At 42.1% G+C, this 23,404-nt stretch overlaps 1 protein-coding gene across 1 annotated transcript in view; it reads left to right on the top strand.

Annotated features, from left to right (window-relative positions):
- EGF (epidermal growth factor) overlaps positions 1-23,404 on the top strand; it is a 154,584-nt gene that overhangs the window by 5,626 nt on the left and 125,554 nt on the right. The window contains 2 exon segments of the mRNA XM_075543534.1: positions 18,805-19,004; positions 21,788-21,969. Of these exon segments, the coding sequence (XP_075399649.1) occupies positions 18,805-19,004; positions 21,788-21,969 (382 nt within the window).

The raw sequence follows: 23,404 nt of genomic DNA, 5'->3' as shown, positions 1-23,404 counted from the left end.
AGCCCCGCCCACTCCCACACGTGCTCCGGCCCTGCAGAAGGGCCACTGCCCACTCAAGCGAAGGTCTGAGAAAAAGACCACCAAGGATATGGAGTGACTGAACCAATGGGCTCAAATCGAGCAATGATTCTGAGGCTAGCATGGGTCCCAGCGGCGCTCTTTCTGTCATACACCAGGTCCCTAGCAGTCGGGACTGACCGGACAGCAGCTACTCACACCACCTCATTGTCATGGCTGAGTTCATTGTTGAAGTCACCATGGGGTCGTCCAGCAGCCTAGCTAGCAATATCCTTAGACAGTATTCTTTAGTGATCAGAGAACTGTGTTCTATGGGATTTCGTTGACTAAATTTTGAAAGTAGATCTCTAAGTCTGTCATTTTATTCTAGAAGCTCCACTGAAAATTTTTACCATGGGTGACTTTGAGATTACTTGTAAAACCAGTAGTGTTGCTTTCAGAACCACCACAGAAGCCACCAAAGTGTGACAAACTGATAGAAGGGTAGCAAGCTTGTCCATCATAATACATATAATGGGTAGTAAAGACTCCTCCAAATGATAGAAGTTGTTAATGCACTTTGCCGGTAACCAAAAGGGAAGAAGCTCAAGTTTGCCCAGAAACACTCTGAAGAGCAACCTAGAAAACTACTTGCAAAAAAAAAAAATGGCCATTGACTATGCCACTGATATTTCAAATGCCAGCAGGGTCAGCCAGGACAGACAGGTTTCAGCAGAGCCTCCAGACTAACATGGACTAGAAAGGAAGACTTGGTGATCTACTTTCAAAAATCAATCACTGAAATCCTTAGGGATCCTAAGAGAAGACTGGATGGATGGAGTGCTGGAAGATGCAAATCTACCAACGATCCTAAAGATGGCACAAGATTGGCAGGGGTTCCTTCTGTTACTCCTAAGGTCACCGTGAGATGGAGTTGCCTTGAGGTAACTAATAACAGTAACAAAGATGCTCATTTCCCAAACTGTGTGCCACAGAGCACAAGTAAGCTGGCAAAGTTGACTAAGCACTTTACCAAGGAAAGAGTCTTGCCAAATAAATAGCAAAATGTTGTATAGCCCCATCCAAAGTAGGTCTTGCTAGAAAATTAAAAACCAAGTTTAACTCATTGTTGTAAAGTGCCATTGAATCTCTTCCAAATCATAGTGACCCTATGTTCCACAAAACACCACCTTCACCACTGTTCTTAAGTCTGAGCCCATTAGATTGTTGTAGCCTCGGTATCGGTCCATCTTTCCTAGGGCCTTCCTCTTTAATTCCACATCTCTACATTAAGAAGTATGATGTCCTTCTTCAGGGACTTGTCTCTCCTGACAACATGTCTAAAATACATGAGACAAAATTTCCCTTCCCTTGCCTGGAAGGTACCTTCTGGATATACTTCTTCCAAGACTGATTTGTTTGTTATTTTGGCAGTCCATGGCACTTTCAGTATTCTTCACCAGCACCACAATTCAAATGCATCAATTCTTCTTCAGTCATCCTTATTCAATGTCCAACTTCACATATTAGGTGATTGAAAATACCCTGGTTTGGGGCAGGGACACCCTCATCCTCAAAGTAACGTCCTTGTTTACCAATATACTTTAAAGTGGTCTAGTGCAGAAGATTTACCCAATGCAATGTGCCTTTCAAGTATTCTCTATTTTTAGCAAAGGGCCATCTGATATCAGCAATGATATGCCTTCTTCCATGTTCTCTTCTGAATTCTGCCTGAACTTCTGATTCCCTGTCAAGGTACTGCAGCAACTATTAAAAAAAATCATTTTATTTGGGCTCGTACAACTCTTATCAAAATCCACATGCAACAGGTAATTGATGGATGGTCTTTAGCACAAGTTTTTCTTGCATGTGATATTAATGATATCGTTCTATAATTTGTGCATTCTGTTAGCTAACCTTTCTTTAGAATGGGCACAACTCTGGATCTTACAGTCACTTAGCCAAGTAGCTGTCATCCAAGTTCCCTGGCTCAGATGAGTCAGTGTTTCCAGTGTTTCCTCAGCATGGTGAAACATTTCAGTTGGTATTCCATCAATTCCTGGAGCCTTGTTTTTGGCCAATGCTTTCAGTACAACTTGATCTTCATTCACTACCATTGGTGCTTGCTCATTCTTGAAATGGATGAATGTGGATTAGTTCATTTTGGTACAGTGCCTCTGTGTAGTCTTTCCATCTTCTATTGATACGTCCTGCATCAGTAAGTATTTTGACGATAGAATCTTTCAATGTTGCAGCTTGAGGCTTGACCATGTTCTTGGGTTATTTGAGGTTGAGGCATGCTGGGCATGTCCGTCCTTTTTGGTTTTCCGGCTCTAGGCATTGTCACATTTCAGTCTAATATTTTATTTTGTCTTCCTGAACTGCCTTTCAAAATTTTCTGTTCATCTCCTTCGCATCATTTTTTTCCATTTGCCATGGCTACTCTTCAACTAAGAACAAGTTTCAGAGCATCTTCTGACACCCATTTGTTCCTTTATTTCTTTTCTCTATTTTTAATGACCTTTTCCTTTCTTCCTGTATGATATTCTTGATGTCTTCGCACAGCTCATCAGGTCTTCTGTCATTATTGTTTAATGTGTCATATCTATTATTAAGATGTTCTGGGCTATAAAATAAAAACCTTTGAGAGTTAATCCCTCAGGATCCTTATTTGCTGATGGGGTATGACTCAAATGAGAACAAAGAAGTTTAAACACCAATCAATAATCGGAACTTTAGATGTACCAAGTAGATTCTAAAAAAAAAAAAAAAGGAAGTTGTCAAAAATGAAATGCACTGTATAAGACCAATATTTCAGGTGTTAGGAGCTGAAGTGGTCTGGTGTTAAACAATTTGAGTCAGACAATCATATGGTTTACTATACCAGGAATGACAGACTCAAGAAGAATGGTATCACGGTCATTGTCAACAAAGGATATTTCAAGGTCTATCTTGAACACAATACTGTGTGATCAGATTTTGTAAATATATATCCACATACAAGGAAATTTAATCACTATAACTATGCAAACAATATAACTATTTTTCAAATTAAAGCTAGTGATGCAGAAATAGAATTCTACTAATGTCTTCAGTCTAAAATCGATCAAACATTCAATCAAGATGTATTGATAATTATTGGCAATGGAAATGCAAATAATGGAAGCAAAGAGGAGTAGTAGTTGGAAAAGATGTTCTTGGCAATGGAAATGAAGCTGGAATTGCATGATGGAATTTTGCAAAACCAATGACTTCTTTATCACAAGTATCTTTTTTCAACAACACAAAAGTATACATTTGGACTCTACTGATGGAATAGCAGAGTGGAAAAATCTACTGATTTCTGTGTAGAAATCAAATTGATTACATGTGTGGGAAGAGATAATGGAAAAATTCAATATCAGTAGCTAAAGCTAGGTCAGGGACCGACTATGGTACAGGCCATCAATTGCTCATCTGTCAGTTCAGGTTGAAGCTGAAAGAAATTCAAATAAGTCCAAGGGAGTTTAACTTAGTGTCACTTAATCTTACTGTGCTTCAGATATAGATGGTGCATTTTCTGCATTCCTCTCCCTACCTTGGGACAAAAGATTCCAAAAAGCATTCCTGCTTAATTGCCCAGTTATGGATAAAAGAATGAAAACCTGTGACCAAATATGAGGATTCTTTTAGTAGTGAGACACATTTCCCCAAGCATCACAGTAAAGCTTCAGTTTTTCCACACCAGATCAGGAATTTTTAAATTAAAATTATCAAGCAAGAAGCCACACAACTGCTTGAAGAATTTGGGTTTTCTCTGAATATTTTGAACTCAGATATATTACAGTAAACTCCATGGACTCACATGTATTCCTCTTAGCTCCCTGGGGAATTTGTCTATTATTGTCACCTAACCAAAGTGTTATGATTTCCTACTAGAGTTACACTGTATGTTGCTCGAGCAAAGTTTATCTTTTTAGAAAGTTGCTTTTTGAGAAATACAGTGAAAGTACTTTTTTAATGGGATAATATTTCCAAGAAAATTGTTCCTGATAGCTCAAAAACAAACCAACAAAACACCAGCCATTGAAAAACCTGGAGCGCATGGTTTTACTCTGACAGACCATGTGGTCACGATGAGTTGGAATAAAGCCAATGAGAACTGGTTAATATGCCTTTATTCTCTGAGTCTTACAAGATCTAATATTCCTACATAACAAGGACTCACTGTATATAATTCCCAAGGGTACACATTTTGCTTGGAAGATATTGTTTTTAAAGAACTAGGACAATGACAGGTGGGAAATGCTTGGCTTTTCTTCACTAATAGCTTAGCAAGAAGCGCGCCTTTCCTTTTTGTGTGTGTAGTGAGCAATTTTTCTGAGTGTGCCATGTTTGAAGTAAAACATGGGTTTCCAGGTTCAATGATCACATGCTTACATTTTTTTGTATTGCGAATTGTGTGGAGATTTACAAAGCAGCTTACTTTGCTATCGGACAATTCGTACACATCTTGTTTCATGTCATTGATCGCAATCTCCACAACGTAACCTCACTTATCCCACTTCTTGTCTGTTTCCGGTTTTCCTTTCTGCGTCTCTCCTAACCCTTCTAACCTTTGTCCTTGGGGGAAATGCTGCCCTTTAGATCTCACACAGGTGCTTATTCTAAAGACGTCCTTCTGTTGTGTTATCGTACCCTTACACATCTCTCTCTTGTTTGGCGGAAGATTGAGCCATGGACATGAGTTCATTTCCAGACTTGAAGATGGATTTCACCAGTCTCTTTCTGAACAGTAAGCCTGATCTTTAAAAAAAATTACGATTTTGAGTTTTTTTCCACATTCTTTCTTTACTCTAAGTAGGATCTTCTAATGCGATCCCTTTCACAGCTGTGGGTGGGGGTAGTTAGACACATCTAGTTCTTCGGATCTCAAAGTCATAGAGGATGATGTTCACCTAGTCCATTAGTCCATTAGCCTAATTGTTTCCAGGCATTCATGATTTCTATCAATCTTCTTTCCCCCAGACAGAGAAATACCAATAATTTCACCTTCAATGGCTGCTTAGGAGCTTTAAAGACTCCAGCCATTCCTCACCAAATGGAATGGAGTGCATTCTCCTTGTGCACCAATGTTATGGCAATTGACTGGTGTTCTCTGAGACTGTAGTCCTGAACTCCAGGCCCGTTATTCATTCTCTGAAGGGGTTTGGCTATGTCTTAAGTTTTTATAGCTTTGTCTCCTGTAGGCTCCACCTCATATATTTGCAGCTAAGGTAATATACATGTGCAAATGTCCTGTGTGTGTGTGCCTGGGTATGCTCCCATTCTTCCTCTCGCAGTTGTCCAGGCAGAATGTCTACCTGTCTATCCATATAGTTGAAGACCACTGTTGTTGTGGGATTGAGTATATACCATTTATCTCTGTTGCTTTTAACTCTAGCACACTTCCCAGTGTCCTCCCTTGACTCCATAACCCTTGACTGACCTTCCTCTTGCTGTCTACAGTCTCTCCCCTCCCCCACATGATCACATGTCTAATCTGTAGCAGTAATTTACCTTCTCTTCCTTTCCACTACTGCTATTCATTAAAGAATGTTTCTATTAGGATGAGATCTTTTTCATTGCTCGTACAGATATTGTATGTGGCCAGGATTCAAGGCTGGTCTGATGCAATATTTGTTCTTTTGTGAATGACTAATTTCATTCAGCACAATGACCTCCAAGACCATCCATTTAGGACTTGTTTGACAAACCACCATTATTCTTTAATGGCACCTAGTACTCCTGTATGTGTAAGCACTAACGTTTGTTTAGCCATCATTCCCTTGGTGAAAGTAATGTATGTCTCATATATCGCATAGGGCATACTTATGCTAAAATCTTTTTCAGATAATTAATCTCAAATTTAAGTAAAATTGGGCATCCTATATTATTATGTGCTAAATATGCTTGCCTTATTAATGTGTTATACTTATTTTGCTTAATAGGTAATACTATATATGCATAATAATGAAGATGTAGGTAAAGGCTCATATTGTTAGTATTTCTGTTATGGTTTAATGTTCCTTTTTAATAAAAATGATTTTGTTGGGGGCTCTTATAGCTCTTATAATTTGTCCATATGTTGCCATCATCCTTTTCAAAATATTTTCTTTCTACTTGAGCCTTTGTATCAGCTCATTTTTCCCTCCCGCCCTCATGAACCCTTGATAATTTATACGTTATTATTATTTTCATATCATACACCAACCACAGTCTCCCTTCACCCATGCTTCACCCATGCTCCCCTTGGGGGCGGGAGGAGTTATACGTCAATCATTGTAATTGGTTATCCCTCCCGCCACCCCCTACCTTCCCTCTACTCTAATGGTATTACTACTCCCATTATTTTTCCTGAGATCGTTCCTTTTTAGCCAGTCTTATGACTAAAGAAAGACCTCTTAGGTTGACCTTCCTTTTTTATTTTTCAACAATATGTTATTTTTGTTTTAATTTTCTTTCATTAATGTTAAGGTTTTTTAACATATAAATCACATACCATATGATTCCATGATTGAAACATATTAAAGAGAGCTATCTTTAGAACATTTTCTTCTGTCTTGTACTCATTTTCATTAGCTCCCCATCTCCTCCAATCTTCCCTGCTGTAACTCTAATAAACCATTAAGCCAGTTACAGTCTCTATAGATTTATCTATTCTGTATTTCATATAAAGAAAACATACTAAAAACAACAACAAAAACTCAAAAAACCCCAAAACAATACATAACCCAACAACAATAACAAAATAAAACATAACAGACTCAATCCAAAAGAAAGCAAAAAAAAAAAAACTAGCACCAATTTAAAACAGGTGAAAGGGAGTATCAATGATAAGGAGTTAAATGTTAACCTAAGTGCATCTGCATCACTCCGCTCTCCAATGTGCTCTGACAGCAAAGCAATTCACATCCCTGCCAATGGTCAGAGACTCAACAAGGGCTGAGCCTAGGTGGGCCTCTGCAATTGGATTTTCAGCTTTCACTGGCATCCAGCACCTTCTGCAAACCAGGTGTTCAGAATTTAAGCTCTAATACAGTTCCCTCCTCTAGTCTTAGATTTTACTTACAAGCTGTGGATCACACCGGCTGGTGCTTCTGTGTGGACTTAGCTGACACCTCATTTAGATTGTTAGTGATTTTTAAGACACGCCTGTGAGACTGCAGATACGACCCGTTCTGATAGCCAGGAACCATCTGGTTTCTTCACGACACTCTGTACAGCCCTCCTCTTATTGGTGAGCTCTTCATGTGGTATTGGGTAGGATCAGGTCATAAGATGAATTGCAAGCTCAAAATTCTCCTTGGGCTCTGTTATCTATTTGTTTTTATAATTAATTATAATTGAGTAAAATTTTACTGACTCATCATACTAATAGTGAGAGTATGGAAAAGTATCTATCTGGGCCATATCCTGCATTCTTGAACTTTTGAATAATTTTGTAGCATATCAGTCATAAGAAGGTTTATAAAATATAGAAGTTTGCACCCTTGAGGTCATTCCATAGGAAATATCAAGTGATCAATTTAGTTTATTATAATTACTAGTATTTATACCAGTATTAGTATATCATAATTCTAGCACTAGAATTCCAAGATAATTTTCTAGGAAATTCTGAATGACCCATGGAGGCAACCATAGTTAGAGTGCCAAATTGTTCTTTCAAATTTCTTTGCATTCCTAAAGGGGGGTATGTGCTATCTTCTGCGTCAGTAGGCGCAGACAATGACCCAGATAACATGTGTCTTTTATGTGAGAGTGCTGGGATCCCACAAAGGGTTCCCAGGTGCTCTTGATGCTGCAGGAGTTAATGCATACCGAGCACCACTAAGATGACCCTGTTTTGGGGCGAAGAGGAAAGCAGAGGACACTGGCAACCATGACTGTTCCTTTTAGCTTACACTCAGAATGAGGAGGCTAAGAAGAGCCTCACAATTGTTCTTATGAATCTTAATGATGCCTGGTCCTGTGTCATCCTTAAATTTGTTCATAAGAACAATTGTGAGGATCGTACAGAAAAAGACATCCCCTGCCCCCACCCCCCATTGTACATAGGGTTGCTATGAGTCAGTCCCTGGTATCTAACGACAATAAGAAGAATATCTTATGGTGTAGAGTGACAACACAATAGCGATATATGTCACAATTAGAGATTTGCATAAAGTCAGAGAGCATTCTAGAGAGTGAAAGCTAGCACTTTAAGATGGCAAAGGTACAGAGACATTCCAATAGGGCATGAGGAAATGGTGTCGAAGCCGTATTTGAGTTGCTCCATTGACAGCAGGAAGGAGGGGAAGCCAACTCCACTTCTGCCCAAGAATGGCTCCTATGAGGCAGAGATTAGACCTGGCTCCACCCGCCAATGTTCTTTCCCCATTCTGACACCTGCACCCCTCCCCCGCACTCTGCTTCTTTGTGGGGTCCAATAATCGCTTGTGGAATCTGGCCTGGCAATATGTCCCCCGTCATTCTTTATTTTCCTTAACAGTGTAGCTCAGAGCTTTTCTCTTAATACCAAGGAAAGTGATGCCCAGAACCCTCATTTTTATATACATATCCAAGGTGGGAACTTCTACACTCCTCACCCCTTGACCTTCTTAAACTGGGAGTTTGAATTGGTGTGGGTGTTCACTTATGACCTTGGCTTTCTGATTCTCCCAAGCCTAGCCAAACATGCTAATATCTCTCGGTGTCTGGGTTTCCCAAGTATTTCCCAGGATACTTGGTATGCTGGAATTTGTGCAAGTGTGAGGGCATTTGAGACCCAGCAGAACCCCCTGTTAGTTATTTGTGGTATGTACTCATTGATTTGTCAAGTTCTTTTCTGGAGAAAATGCCTTTCAGAGAAAAGAGCTACCTCTTTCTCTTTCATTCAGGACAGTGTGTCAGGGGCTACAGGCCAGCTTTATGTGTAGGTAAGTGGATTTCATTCACGAGGTAGCTCTTTTTCATGGGTAGGCTGTTGCTAGGATACACAATCACAAGGCATCATGGCAGCTGCTGGTCCTTGATCACATGGTGTGCCAGTGGATAAACAAATGTGTCATTTAACTCACCCTGCACTTTTCTGGTCAAAACTTTAAAAGCCTGGAGAAGGATCCTTCTTCCATGGACTCTTTGCTAAGATTAAGTAGGTACAAGACAGAAGACTCAGTCAAACTTGGCAATCAGAGTTTATACCTGCTGTCATCAATGCTGTATATTTTAAATTCTGGCCTTAATAGGTTTGAAAATATACCCAGAGGTAGTAGGTGCCAGAGACTTGGTAGTGTTTTTCTCCCTCCCTCTGAAGCACATATAATTCTGTTTACTATTGGATTTTCAATTTAAATGAATTGTATCTCTCCTTAGCATGCAGCAAATTGGAAAGGTTGCTATCATTAATATTAATTTACCCAGTATGGGGAAATGCGTATTTTCAGGTTCAACTTATATAGTTTAGAACTCTCAGAGTTCAAAGAAACCTGTCGCAATGGTTAAGAACTTAGCTTCCACTCAGAAAGTTGGCTGTCCAAATCTACCCAGAGCATCCACAGGAGAAAGACCTAGTTTTCTGCCTCCATATGATGACAACTGTGAGGCAGCTCTGTCCCGTCACATGAGGCCACTGTGAGTCAGGGCTGACTCGGTGACACACAACAACAACAACAACAAAGGGATCCAGGCACTATCTTTTGGAGAACATATTTGATTACTATTGAACTGCTATTTCTCCAGGTTTTATTATGGAGTCATGGCAAGAATTTCATGTAAGGTGAAAAATATGCGAAAAGTTTCTATTTAGAATGTCAATGAATTTGAAAAGCACCAACATCTCCCATGGGAGTCAACGAGTGATGGTCAGCGTGGACTGTCTTTCAGGACAGAAGGCTAGCTAGAAGCACACTGGGTGCGCACCCCTCTTTAACATAAGCTATGTTGATTGCGCTGTCTCAAAACACTTCTTACTTTTATTGCTCTCTCTCCCACTGCTCCAGAGTTAAAGAACTCTGCGTTTTAGCTGGTGTGGTAGCTAGATAATCTGGTGTCGATTTGAGACTATTAAAAGGGAAGGGGTGGAGCTATAATTCAAAGCACCATCTGGGAAGAGTGATCCAGAGTGCAATCAAACTTTCTGCACTTCCTAAAGCCCACTCAAGGCATTGCCCTGGGAGTGACAATAAGTGACTCCCACCAGGACTGAGGCCGGGAGCCATGTGAGCCAATAGGAGGCTTTCTGACATTACACATTTCTATTTAAAGCTACTCCCCACCCCCTTTGAAGGTATCATTGAAGCCGAAAGGTGCCTTTTCACTCTCTTTGTCCTGCGAGCCCTCACTTCTGTCCCCGATCCTGAGCAAGCAATCTGTGGTAGAGAGGGCAGGGGCAAGGGTGGCCCAGTAAGGACCGGATTTCTTGTTTTTATGCATCCACTAGATTCCATGAAACATCCCCCTGCCCCCGCACCCCCAAGGCCTGCAGAAGATAGCCAATTTCTCTCCTCACGTGCCTAGGTGGGACCACTCCCATTCACAGCAGCTGGAGAGTGGTGTGCTATAAGCCATTCTGTTCTCGCTACCCATTCCAAACAAACCCTGCTTTTTGCAATTGACCTCCTAGATAGTCATGCAGATCTCAGATCTGGATAGTCACTATAAAAATCTTCAGTATGTGTGCTCGAGACACTGGATGAATGTATGGATTGTGATAAGAGATGTTAGAGCCCTACATAAGAGTATTTAATTCAAGCAAAATCTTCAACATACTCCAAACATCATGGCCTTTGCTGTAATTCTTGAACAGCCGCTGGGAAGCCCCAGGTTGAAAAGTCAGCCATTCTAGCCGGCTTGCTGTGAGCTGTAAGTTATCTTTGGAAATGCTGTTTGATTTTCAATGCACTTTTCTCTTTCCGGACCTGTCCCCCAAATCTGCGCCATGCATGTTGACATGGGAAAGCTCTAGCTGTTCAAACATGCACATGCTGCTGACGTCCAAATCCACATTGTGTACCACACACCACATGTGTGCTGAGTCCTTGACAAGTCTGGAAAAACATGACCTTATTTATCACTTGCAGTGGCACTACAGAATAATGACCATTTAACCAAGGCAAACCCCCGAAAATCTTTTGTTTGTTTGTTTTTCATAAACATACAACATTTCATTTCTACCAATACTCAGTCCAGGTTGTGGTTTATCTAAAACGATGCTATCGGTGTAGGGAAAATGAACAGCGTTTTGAGGGAAGCATTATTAGCTCATTTGCATGTGTAAAGCAGAGTTAGAATGTCTTGACAGATGACAACCCAGACCAAGGCCAAGGTAGGCTGGCTTTGAGAGGGCAGTCTCTGGGTTCTACTGCCAACTAGCGGTGGATCTGTGAGGAAGGGGGTGGGGGGAATCACTCAATTGAAAGATGTGATCTAGAGCCACCTTTTAAAGTTTATCTAGGGTACATGTACCAAAACAAAACAAAACAAATGTCTAGCCCTCAGTCGAAACCCAAACCCAAAATCAGTTGCTATGAGTTGAGTCCGCCATCATATGCATGGAGATGCAACTGCGCTTCTTAGAGTTCTCAGCAGCAGCTTGCTGTAAGCCGGTCACTAGGACTTTCTTCAAGGTTCTTCTGGGGGGGCTCAATCCTCCAACTCTTTGGTTACCAGTGAGCATGTTAACTGTTTGTACTCACCGGGGACTCCAGACTTACTGAAGTGGAATTTCAAGGGAAACGATCTCTGGAAGCGTGCACGCATGCCTGCATCATGTGTGGGTTTTTTATTCCTAGGAGCACTTCACAGAGAAATCTATCTCCACAGTCTTGGCACCTATCATAAACTCTGGTTGCTATTCATGACCTTTGGATGTACAACATCAGAAGATAAAATGTAAACTTCCTATTCAGGCTTAGGATTTTTATAAATGGTCTGTACTTTTTTAAGTTACAAAAGTTGATGTTATGATGTATGTTTTAACGGTTTAAGTACTCTTCAGATTTCTCTTTTCTCTATGACTCATGGATTTTAATATCTGACTACCTTGTTCATGAGAGAAATGAGGTCTATTAAGGATAGATAAGATCAAGATGTAAACATTTATTTTTATTACCTCTGATGTTAGGAAAAGAACTACTACTGAATGTGCTCGGCTTTTAGGACTTTGGTAGATCAGCCCTGGTGGTGCACTGAGCTGCTAACTAAAAGGTCAGCAGTTCAAACCCACCAGCTGCTCTGTGGAAGAAGGAGGCAGCAGTCAGCTCTGTAAGAACTCATAGCTCAAAACCAATAATGAACAGGTCCTCTCTCCTTCACGGTCACTCTGACTTGGAATGAACTCAGTGGCCATGGGATTGGTTTGGTGTTAATATACAAAAGATTGTTCTGGGGTAGAGAATACTAAAGTGTTTGGAATTGCTTTCCTTTTCCCACTTTTGGAAACCTCTCATTTAGTAATACTTGTAAATAGTATGTCTCAGTAGTCTCACCGATGTGCCAAAATACTTTAAAAAATGAACAATATATGTAAAACTCAACTCACTGCCATTGAGTCAATTCTGACTCATGACCACTCTATAGGACAGGGTAGACCTGACCCGTGGGTATCTGAGAATGTAACTATTAGCAGGAGCAGAAAGCCCTACCTTTCTTCCGTGGAGGACAATACCACCAGGACTCCTCAATAATATCTGTAGGATATGTTTATTTAGTTAATAGAAAAAGAAAGCTGCACATATCAGATAGAGGAATCTTGTAATAAGACAGCAGGTTCACCGTCACGTGTGACCCACGAATTAGGAGCTCTTGGTTGTTTCTCTCCAGGGAAACCTGACTTTAAGCTTAGGGTTTCTTTCCTAATGTTTTCCTTTTCTTCCTGGTACATTGTTGTATGGAAGATGAGTCACACAACATTCCAGCCCATTCGTTCAGAGCTGGACAGTGGCGCAAGCCTGGGAAGCAAACCCTTGGTTACAGAAGTAGCAGAGGCCGATTATGTATGTACAGTACACTGCAGTTAATAAAATTCTTTCACATCGATACTTTCTTTTCTTAAAAATTCATCTTTTTATTGGGAGCTTTTACAGATGTCATAACATTCCTTAATTCAAATGGATCAAGTATGATTATACAATTGCTACTAAAATAAGTTTCAAAACATTGTCTTTGTTCTTGAACTCTTTGATATCAGTTCGCCTTTATCCCCTCCCTCCCCCACCCTTCTTCCCAGGAATCCTTGTTGTGATATATGTATATCTATACAAACACGCACACACATATTTATCTGTATCTTCCCCATCTGATACACCCATTCACCTACAATTCTGTTATTCACCCCCCTGAGTGGGGTTATACCAGTGGTCTCCACCTTCCTAACGCTGTGGCACTTTAATACAGTTCCTCATGCCCAACCATACCATTATTCTCATTGCTACTTCTTAACTGTAATTTTGCAACTCTAATGAATCAGGCGACCCATGGGAAAGGGTTATTTGACCCCTAGGTTGAGAACCGCTGGGTTACTGAGTTATATGTCATCATTGCTATCAGCTTCCGCTTCCCCCTTCCCTGCCCCCTCCTGTCTTCCCATATCCTCAGGGAATCATTACTCCCATTTTTGTTTCTGAAGGATCATCTATCCTGGCATCCCCGCATTAAACAATTTTAATTATACACATGAATATACCGTAGACCTAACAGTATTAGTGAGGAGAAACATAACACATCTATACTTTCATTTGCTCTTCTCAACAACCCTCTGGTGCATCAAAGAGGACTTGTGAGATGCTCAGAGAAGCCAGGAGTAGAAACCAGGCCTCCTGGCTCTCCACCCAATGCCTTCTACTCCCCCCAAAACCCTCTGTGAGTCCACAACTGAGTCTGGCGGTAGGGCTTGGGTTCCTCTACACACCTCTCCAGGGAGCTTTGTGTTACCGTAAAGTTATGGCAGGAAGTATTTGAACCAATTCACCCAGACACTGTGCTATTTTACTTTGGTGCTCAGGTCTCCTTGCCCTGTGCCAAGGGGCACCCTCTGAGGTGGAATTCATGCTTCCTGCATCTAGAACATAATCTCCGCATAAGAGGACGTGAGCCGTCATCTTGTTTAATCCTTATCACAATAAATGACATTTGTTGTTCAGTCATATTGAGGTGCTGGGGTTCGCTGTTAATATAAGATGCGGGAAGCCTAGTCGGGAAGCAAGAATGTTAGCATTCTGCTCTGATCCCAGACTCATTCTGGTGGTCCCTCTGGGGAGCGCTTCCTCACCCTTGATCAAGAAAAACCAAGGAAATCACTTGCACGTAGGCAATTAAAACCACCCGCTGGCTTCATCTCAAGGCATCAAAAAGCCAGGTTGGAATCGGACAGTAGTTTGTGCTGGCAAGTCTTCTTTGCTTGGGCTGCCATAGCCACTCACGATCCGGGTGGCTTAGAGGAACAGAAGCTTATTGTTTCCCTAGGCAAACAATCGGAAGCAGGTCATTTCCTCCAGAGGGCTCTGAGGAATCCGTGTCTACCAGTCCCAGGCAGTGTTTGGTTTACAGCTGCAAGGTCACCTGGAGCCCGCCCTCCTTTGGTCTCCGTGTCCTTGTGGACTCGCTCCCTCTCTTAAATCACACCTTTTTTATTATGATTTGGGTGAAAGTTGATGAAGCAAAGTGGGTTCCCTTTGTCCGTTCAACAATGCACGCACACTCTGTTTTGTCACATTGATGGCACCCCCACCACGTAGCAGCATGCATCCAGTGCTCCGTGTTTCCCATTTCCCGTCATTCTTCCTTCCTTGTTTTTTATAAAAAATATTTTTATTGACATATAATTCAGCTATCATACAATGTGACCCTTTAAGCGTACTAATAAGAGCTGCATAATCCATCCCTACATCGGTTACAGACCATTTTCTTCTTCACAGCACTCAGTGGTGTTAGCTCATGGCCCTCTAACCTTCTTTGCCAGGCCCCTAGGTAATTCTTAATCTAGTTATTGTTATTGTCTCCATGGATTTACTTAACCTTGATTTCATATCAGAAAATCATAGCAGACAAAACCAAGAAACAACAACCAAGACACCACTGAAAAATCAAAGCAGAGAAAAACCTCATTGGAAAAGAAAGCAGAAAGTATTACAAATGGAAACAACTTTACAGTTTGTCAAAAGGGAGATCAAATGATAAGATGTTACATTTTAACCTGATGACAGCTGCCTTGATGGACTTTATAGTGCTCTCTGTCTGACAGTAAGGCCATCACGTCCCTGGATATGGCCTGACGTCATTCACTGGAGGCGTACTCCACGAGGGGACCCTGCAGATGGATTTTGGGCTTCTACTGTCATCCACAGCCTTCCGCAAAATGGATGTTCAGAGTTTAACCTCTCATGTAAGATTAGAGTTCATGCTACTGTCACTGGTCATCTAACCGATGACATCTTCGAAAATGCTACCGATACCCAGCACATGGTAGGTTCTAATCCAACGCTCCCTCAGGACTTGGTACTGAATAAGTCAAATACCTCATATTTGTTTTCATCATTGTTGCCTTTCATCATCAGCATCTTTATGAATTCCATCTCTCCTTGTCTTTAGTGGTTAGGGGCCATCTACTCGGTTCTACCCCCTAGTGGCGCTGTGCACAACAGAATGAAACACTGCACAGACCTGCGCCAGCCTCACAAATGTTCCTGAGTCAGAGCCTGTTGATACCTCCACTGCATCAATCCAGTCCGTTGAGAGCTTTCCTCTTTTTGGCTGTTTCTCCACTTTACCGAACATCAGGTCCACCTCCAGGGACTGGTCTCTCTTGACAACATGTCCAACGGACGTACCATAGAGTCTTGCTAGCCTTCCCATTGGGGCATATTTATACTATAAACTACTCACTGTTCTCCAACATTCAAATTTAGCCGGGTGTCCTATATTTTACATGGCAATGCTAAGAGAGTCAAAATATTTCAGAGTCTTCACAGGTCAGTGTTTCATTTTTTAAAAATTCTAATTTAAGAGTTTTATTTTCCTTCCATCTTCTGTGTCACTGTCCTCATGGTAAAACCAGAGGCGAGGCGCTCCCTTTCCCAAACAATAATACCTATGATTTTATTTCCCACTCATATCATTCCAGTTTGCTTTCACACAAACATGCTCCACCTTAGAGTACAGAAGGTGGTTTCTCCTGAACATTGACATAGAAGTTGGAATTTTACAGGTAAAGAGGAGAGCGTGTCTTCCTCTTCAAATCGATCTTTCCCCCATAATTTGACAATGTTCATTTCTAAACAATCAATTTGTAGAGAACTTGATTGACAAAATTAATTATGAGTCATCTCCCAGGAAAAATCTAGTTGCCATCAGTGGCTTCTGATTCATGATTACTCTGTGTGTGTTCTAGTGGGACTGTGCCCCCCGAAGGAACCTGGTGGAGTGCTGGTAATGCCCAGGGCTTCGATCCGCAAGGTCCGGAGTTCAGTCGAAAGACGGAACTTCAGAGGGGGCTTTCCACTCCTGTAAAGAGTTTCAGGCTCAGAAACTCCCAGGGCTGGTTTCACCCTGTCTGATAGGGTCTTTATGAGTCAGCATGGACTCCATGGCATGAGTTTGGTTTGGTGGTGCCCTCTAGAGTCTTTTAATGGCTAAATTTTGGGAGTAGATCAACAGGGTCTTCCTCCAAAGCACTTCGGGTTGACTGGTAGGTAAAACTAGCATGGAAGGCCCCTATCTGGCTTCCCTATCGCCACGAGACAGGGGCCAGACATAGCACTGACTTTCATCCTGCTGTACCTGTCCCTGCAACTGTCCCTCCCCCGGCCCTCTCCTTCTCGGCCGAGTCCTGAAATACATCCGTCGCACTCAAAGTTACAGGGGCTTATTCAGGGAGTGAACAGGCTACCACAAGCCAGATTCTTAAACCTAAGGGACCAGCCATCGGTCCACAGCAACCCCTCTCCTCAGCCTGCAGCCAATTTCTCTCCAGTCCTCAGCCTCTCTCTCAGCCACGTGGTCCTTTGGCTTCTGCCTCGGTCAGCCTCTCTCTCAGCCACGTGGTCCTTTGGCTTCTGCCTCGGCTGCCAGGAAGCCAGAGGATGCTCTACAGTCTCCATGTCTCAACACTGCTCCTCTATTCCGTCTCAGGGTCTCCTTGCCTTGCCTTCTGATATCGGCCTGGTGGCTTTGGTGTACCCACCGCCCATGGTCGCCATGCAAGCACTATGATGCCAACAGTCTTGACCTCTGCCACGTCAGCCAGAGGATCTTGAATGTGCTGCACTGCCCGTGGTCCTGGGATTTCTCTCTGTTTCTGGAATGGCTCTTAGACACCGAGGAATGTGTCTTTTGCAGACCCTACCCCTAAGGAAACAAAGGGTGTGACTTGGTTTACCAAACCCAAAACCAAGCTCACTGCCATCGAGTGAATGCCAGCTCATAGTGAACCAATGGGACAGGGTAGAACTGCCCCTCTGAGTTTCCCAGACTGCGACTCTCTTTCTCCATCTCTTTTTTAATTAATCATTTTATTGGGGGGAGGGGCAGGCTCTTACAGATCCATACATCAATTGTATTAAGCACACTTGCACATATGTTGCCATCATTATTTTCAAAACATTTTTTCTACTTGAGCCCTTGGTATCAGCTCCTCTTTTTTCCCTTCTCCCCCCTCATGAATCCTTGATTTATTATATATTGTTATTATTTTGTATCTGAGATGGTAACTCTTTCTGGGAGTAGAAAGCCGACCTGTCTTCCTCCTGAGGAGCTGCTGGTGCTTTCAAACTGCTGACCTCGTGGTGAGCAGCCCAATACTTCCGCACTCTGCCACCAGGGCTTTTAGAAACAGCCCTATCCTTCAGCATAGCTGAGAACTCCCTCCACAATGGATGGTCACCGCAGGTATAGAGGCCAGAATGATGATCCATCACATAGAGAATTATGGCTAGAAGGACTATATCAACGGACTACATCTCAACTAACTCTGCAACATGTTTGCTAGCAGCGCTACCCAGGACTCCAGGCACCATCTTCTGGTGCCTTATTCTCCATAAAATATCTCTCTCCTCACACAAGGGTCATAAGGAAGGGATGAGCCAGCCAGGGTGCAGTATAGCACCTATGAAACACACAACATTCCTCTAGTTCTTTAATGCTTCTTACCCCACCCCCTGTCCCACTATCATGACCCCAGTTCCACCTTACAAACCCAGCTAGACCAGGCATGCACACTGTTACCTATAGGAGCTCTTGACACTTGGAATGCAGGACAGATAAAACCCTCAGCAACAATAATGGGAATAGCAATGCCACGAGGTATTGGGAAGGTGGAGGGAGAAGGGGGAGAAAAGGGGAGCTGATCATAATGATCGATATATAGCTGCCTCCCCACCACCACCAAGGGGGATGAACAACAGAAACATTGGTGAAGGGAGACAATGAACAGTGTAAGACATGAAAACAATAATTTATAATTTATCAAGGGTGTAAGATATGAACAAATAGTAATTCATAACTTATAAAGGGTTAACAAGGATGGAAGGGAGGGAGGGAGGGAGAGAGGGAAAAACGAAGAGGTGATACCAAAGGCTCAAGTAGAAAGAAAATGTTTTGAAAATGATGATGGCAACATGTACAAATGTACTTGATACAACTGATGTATGGGTTGTTACAAGAGCTGTAAGAGCCCCCAATTTTTAAAATCCACTTAAAATATACACCAGAAATCAAAGTGAATTCAGCCTCTGTTCATTATCATGCAGAAATAAATTTTTAAAAACTCATATCAAGTACAATGGAAAATATACAGTATGATTTCTTTCTACTCAGGTCCTGCACCCTTCTTAATTTTCTCTGGTGGAAACAGTATCTTTAGGATTGATCCAGAAGGAACCAATCATGAGCGACTGGTGACAGATGCTGGAGAATCTGTGTTCATGGATTTTCATTATAATCAGCAAAGAATCTACTGGGTGGATTTGGAAAGTCAATTTCTGCAAAGAACTTTTCTGAATGGGACCATGCAGGAGGTAAAGTATCTTGCCCATAGTACTTGAGGGTTTCTTTTTTTCAAGGTTAACAAATTTGGTATTGTACAATCTTAACGAAGAGATCAATGACAATTACATGACAATTCAAATGTGTGTCAGGCAGATGTGGGTCAATGTTTAATCCACATCTCTATGACTGTGTGATTGAACCAGCCTAGAGGTGGGGGGGCTGATATTCAGTGACTATGGAAAGGAAGAAGCGAGAATGTGGATGCGATTATGAAAATGTTAAAAATGTATGAAGTCAGGCAACCAGTTTGTGGCTTAAACAGAGTTCTTACATAATAATTATTGTTATCCCAGGGTTTTACATTGAGGGTGATTTTACCCCCTAAAGGCTGAGGGCGAGTGACAATGTCTAGAAACATTTTTGGTTGTGTCACAGCCAGCCAGATATGCTGCCAACTACCCTGGAATCCATAGGACAGGCCCCTCCTCCCTGCAAAGAATTACCTTGTCCCAAATGCCAATAACGTCGAGGTAGAAAAAACTCTATATTAACCATACAAGATCGTTCTCAGAGGTTTTGCCACTTGACATTCAGAAAGAACCCCCTCCCCCCACATGGTTTTTCTATTCTCTGGGCATTTGCCTTGCGGGTAGGAGCAGTAAAGCAGATGACACCCGGAAGGTGTCACACAAAATGCTTGTAATCTTTGTTTCTCACTGGCAGAACCCTTCAATGAGTCCCCAGAGGAATGTTCTCTCAATTCTTGGGAGGATTGATTAGAGATCACATGATTAGGGAACCTTTAAGCATTTCCTCCCAACACAAGTGCCCACAGTTTCTCTCTCTCTTTTTTCTTCCTTAAACCAAAGCATCTCCCTCCAATTATTCTTAAAGGCCTCAATTATGTGCTAATCTGTTTGATCACATCTCTAATCCTTGCTAATCTCACTTTTAACCAGGACAGTTAACTCATTATTCTCCAGCCATCTGTAGAATAGTTTCCAAACCTTGATTCTAAGATTCTGTAGAGTTTTTAGAAAAAAGAAAGAAAAAGCTAAATAGTGAACTTATGTTATTAGAAGAAGATAAATTGTCCTGATGCCTAAAAGTCCACTAAGAAATTCTCTCCTTTGGGTGAAAACATAGTTTATAAAGAATAACTATGGAAGAAACTCTAGGATAACCCCCAACAAGTTTACACAGGCTCTGTGAGTTGACTGCTTGACATCTACCCAACTCCAGCATTGCCTACCATATGCATTTGGTAGTTCCATTTCCTAGCAACCCAATGGAACAGCATAGTGTTAGATGTAAGCTGGTAGATGTAGACTGGACCAGTTGGTGGGTTTGAACAGCTGACCTTTCAGTTAGCAGCTGAGTGCTTTCACCACTGCATGACCAGAACTCCTAAATGTTGTCACATATGAAAAAGCCAAATTCACTGACTTGGAGTCTTAAATAAGACTCCTTGCAACTCTATATGGAATTGGATCTCCAAGCCTTGGTTTCAAACCACTGATTATTCAGTTAGCAGCCACATAGTGAAGCAGTATACCACCAGGGCTCCTTAATGGCATCAAATAAAACTCACTGCCCTTGAGTCAATGCCAACTCATAGTGATCCTATAGGACAGGTGAGTTTCTGAGACTAACTGTTTGAACTGCTCATCTTGTAGATTGTAGTCCAACGCATAACCCCTCTGCCACCAGGGTTCCAATATAGGTCACCTGAAATCAGTCACCATGGGACTATTTATACTATAAAAATTGGCAATCAGTGCTTTTCCATTCCCTACACTTCTAGGAAAGACAGGGCGAACCTGTTCTTCTCAGTACAGTTTTGGATGACAAAGAAAAATTGAAAAAACAAAACAACCACCCCAACAACCCAGTTTTGTAAAATGTGGGTATACTGGAATGATAACTAGAACAGGAAAATTTCGGGGTGTACACCCTGCTAGAACCACTTTTCCCTCTTAGAAAACAGGTCCGCATGGACATTACATAGCAACCAACCCTTGTGACCAACAGAATTGAAAACAGTCCTACCCAGCTCAAAGATGACAGCAGACCTCAAAGACAGAGAAGCCTTGTGAGTGTGACCTCCGTAGTTCAAGTGAATGAGGATGGGTAGAAAGGAAGGAGCATGATGGAAGAGGAGGGGCTAGAACAACAACAAAAATTCAATGACTTCATAGCTGTATTGAGTTCTTCCTGGAAAGTGGCCAAGTTTACCATTGAATTCAAGGAGACTTACTGATGCAGGTTCCATGGTGGATTACTAACTGAAAGGTTGGTGGTTCAAACCCAGTAGTAACTCCATGGAAAGAAAATGCAGTCTACTTCTATAAAGATTTACAGCCTCAGAAACTCCTTGGGGTGGTTCCCCTCTTGAGTTGGAATCAGCACTATGGTGGTTGGAGCATTGGGTTCACTAAAAATTTGGAAATAATTTCCAGTAGCTAATGGGATTGAATAAACTGTCTTTTGCATCTAAGTTCATATCACACTTACCATAGTTGGAATTATTAATATGTCATGGTTGATCATTTAATTTTAGTAATGTATAAGATAATCTTTGATATCAAAGCTGCGATATAAATACAATGTCTGGAAATATTCATTTGGGAGTGTTAACATATTCTTGCTTTAAAACAATTGACACTATAACAGTGATTGTTTTGTAATAGATTATTTGGGAAATAAATTAAAAATGATAAATAGTTTAAAACAGGATTTTTTGTACATAGCAAAACAATTTTGATGTGAATGGGAAATATTAATAATTTAATTTTGAAATTTGATTTTACAGAAAGTGGGCAATATAGAGAAAAGTATTTCAGGAATGGCAATAAATTGGATAAATGAAGAAATTATTTGGTCAAAGCAACAAGAAGGAGTCATTACAGTAACAGATATGAAAGGAAACAATCCCCGGGTTCTCTTAAGTAGCTTAAATTATCCTGCAAATGTAGCAGTTGATCCAGTAGAAAGGTAAATTCTGCTGTTTTCAGACACTGAAAGAGATTGTGGCGAACTCTGATGAAGATTCATTACATTTAGAACTCAAAGGGATCTTCCTGCTCACTGACCAAGTCCCTCTCAGACAGAAGACACATCGTTGTTTTCAATCAATCAGCTGCCTGGATGTGAACCAATGTTTCTTGCTATGGGGCACCAATTCTCAAACTTGAGATCAGGGATGGCACAATGGTGAAGTGCTCAGCTGCTAACTGCTGAAGTTAGGTTTGAACTCGGCAGCCATTCAATGGGAGAAAAGCGCCTGGTGGTCTCTTCCCATAAAGATCACAGCCTGGAAGCCCAGGGAGTTCTGCCCTGTTCCACAGGCTCCTGTGAGTCAGAAACTACAAATGCACCTTTGCTGCTGCAACAAGCAGCAGCTCAAAAACACAAGAATGACTAGGTCCCACTGCTTCTGTTGCCACCACCTCTCCTTGCCCTCTTCAACCACTGTGTCCACAGCGCATTTCCCTTTTCAATACCACTTACTCTCCCTGTCTTCTCTCTCCATTTTAGTCCTCCATAACCCCCCTGTCCCCCCAAAAACCAACCCCCCAAACAAAAAAAACAACAACGAAGAAACAAATCAAATCCATTGCTTGTTGAGTTGTTTCCTAGACCTGGCACCCCCGTGTGTGCACAGTAGGACTACTTCATATATGTGGTTTGCAAGGCTGGGACCTCTCTAAATCAGTCTTCCAGGTCGCCTCCAGGTGGGGTTCGAATGGTCAATCTTTGGACTAGCAGTTGAGTGCTTAACCTTTGTGTCATCCCCGCGTGTCCATTCTTACACTCGGTGGACACATTCACGATCAAAAAGCACAGTTCCTTTTCTCTAACCATGGCGGACTTCACATCCAGGCACCCGGGGCTCTGCAGGCTGACCCACGGAAGCGCACCCTAACTCTCAGGGCCTGCTGGCCCAGCCCTCAGGAGCTGCTGTAGCGCCCTCTCTCCCGCATGCTTAGCGCTCCCTTTGAAAGCCCTGTTCTCCCCGGAAAGCCCATTTCCTCCATCTCTACCTCTGAAAAACCGACACCCCCTTCCCTTCAAAGCGCAGCTCCGATTCGCCGCCCCCCAACTCCCAGACAGTCTCGATTTCCAAAAGGCTGGGAACTTGGTATCTATCCATCCCCCACCGGGTTTTGATGATTGTGTCTTTTTTGGAGCCTTAACTTTGCATTCCATTTCATCATTTCCTCTACTCCGTCATCTGGAGCAGGCAGGGATTTGTCTCATTTAGCTTCAGTCCCTACCCCCTGAATGTGGGCTTCCGGTAAGGGCATACATACTTCCCGAATTGAATTTGAATGAAAACCAATCAGTCTGGTCCCCAGTAGACAGCGAGGGGGAGCTGAAACGCGCAGAGAGGCCGCTGTTGGAGCGACTACATTGAGTTACCCTCCCC

The sequence above is a fragment of the Tenrec ecaudatus genome, chromosome 3 (genome assembly GCF_050624435.1).
Source record: "Tenrec ecaudatus isolate mTenEca1 chromosome 3, mTenEca1.hap1, whole genome shotgun sequence".
In the NCBI taxonomy this organism is placed as follows: domain Eukaryota; kingdom Metazoa; phylum Chordata; class Mammalia; order Afrosoricida; family Tenrecidae; genus Tenrec; species Tenrec ecaudatus.
This window is presented reverse-complemented; position numbering and strand designations above follow the sequence as displayed.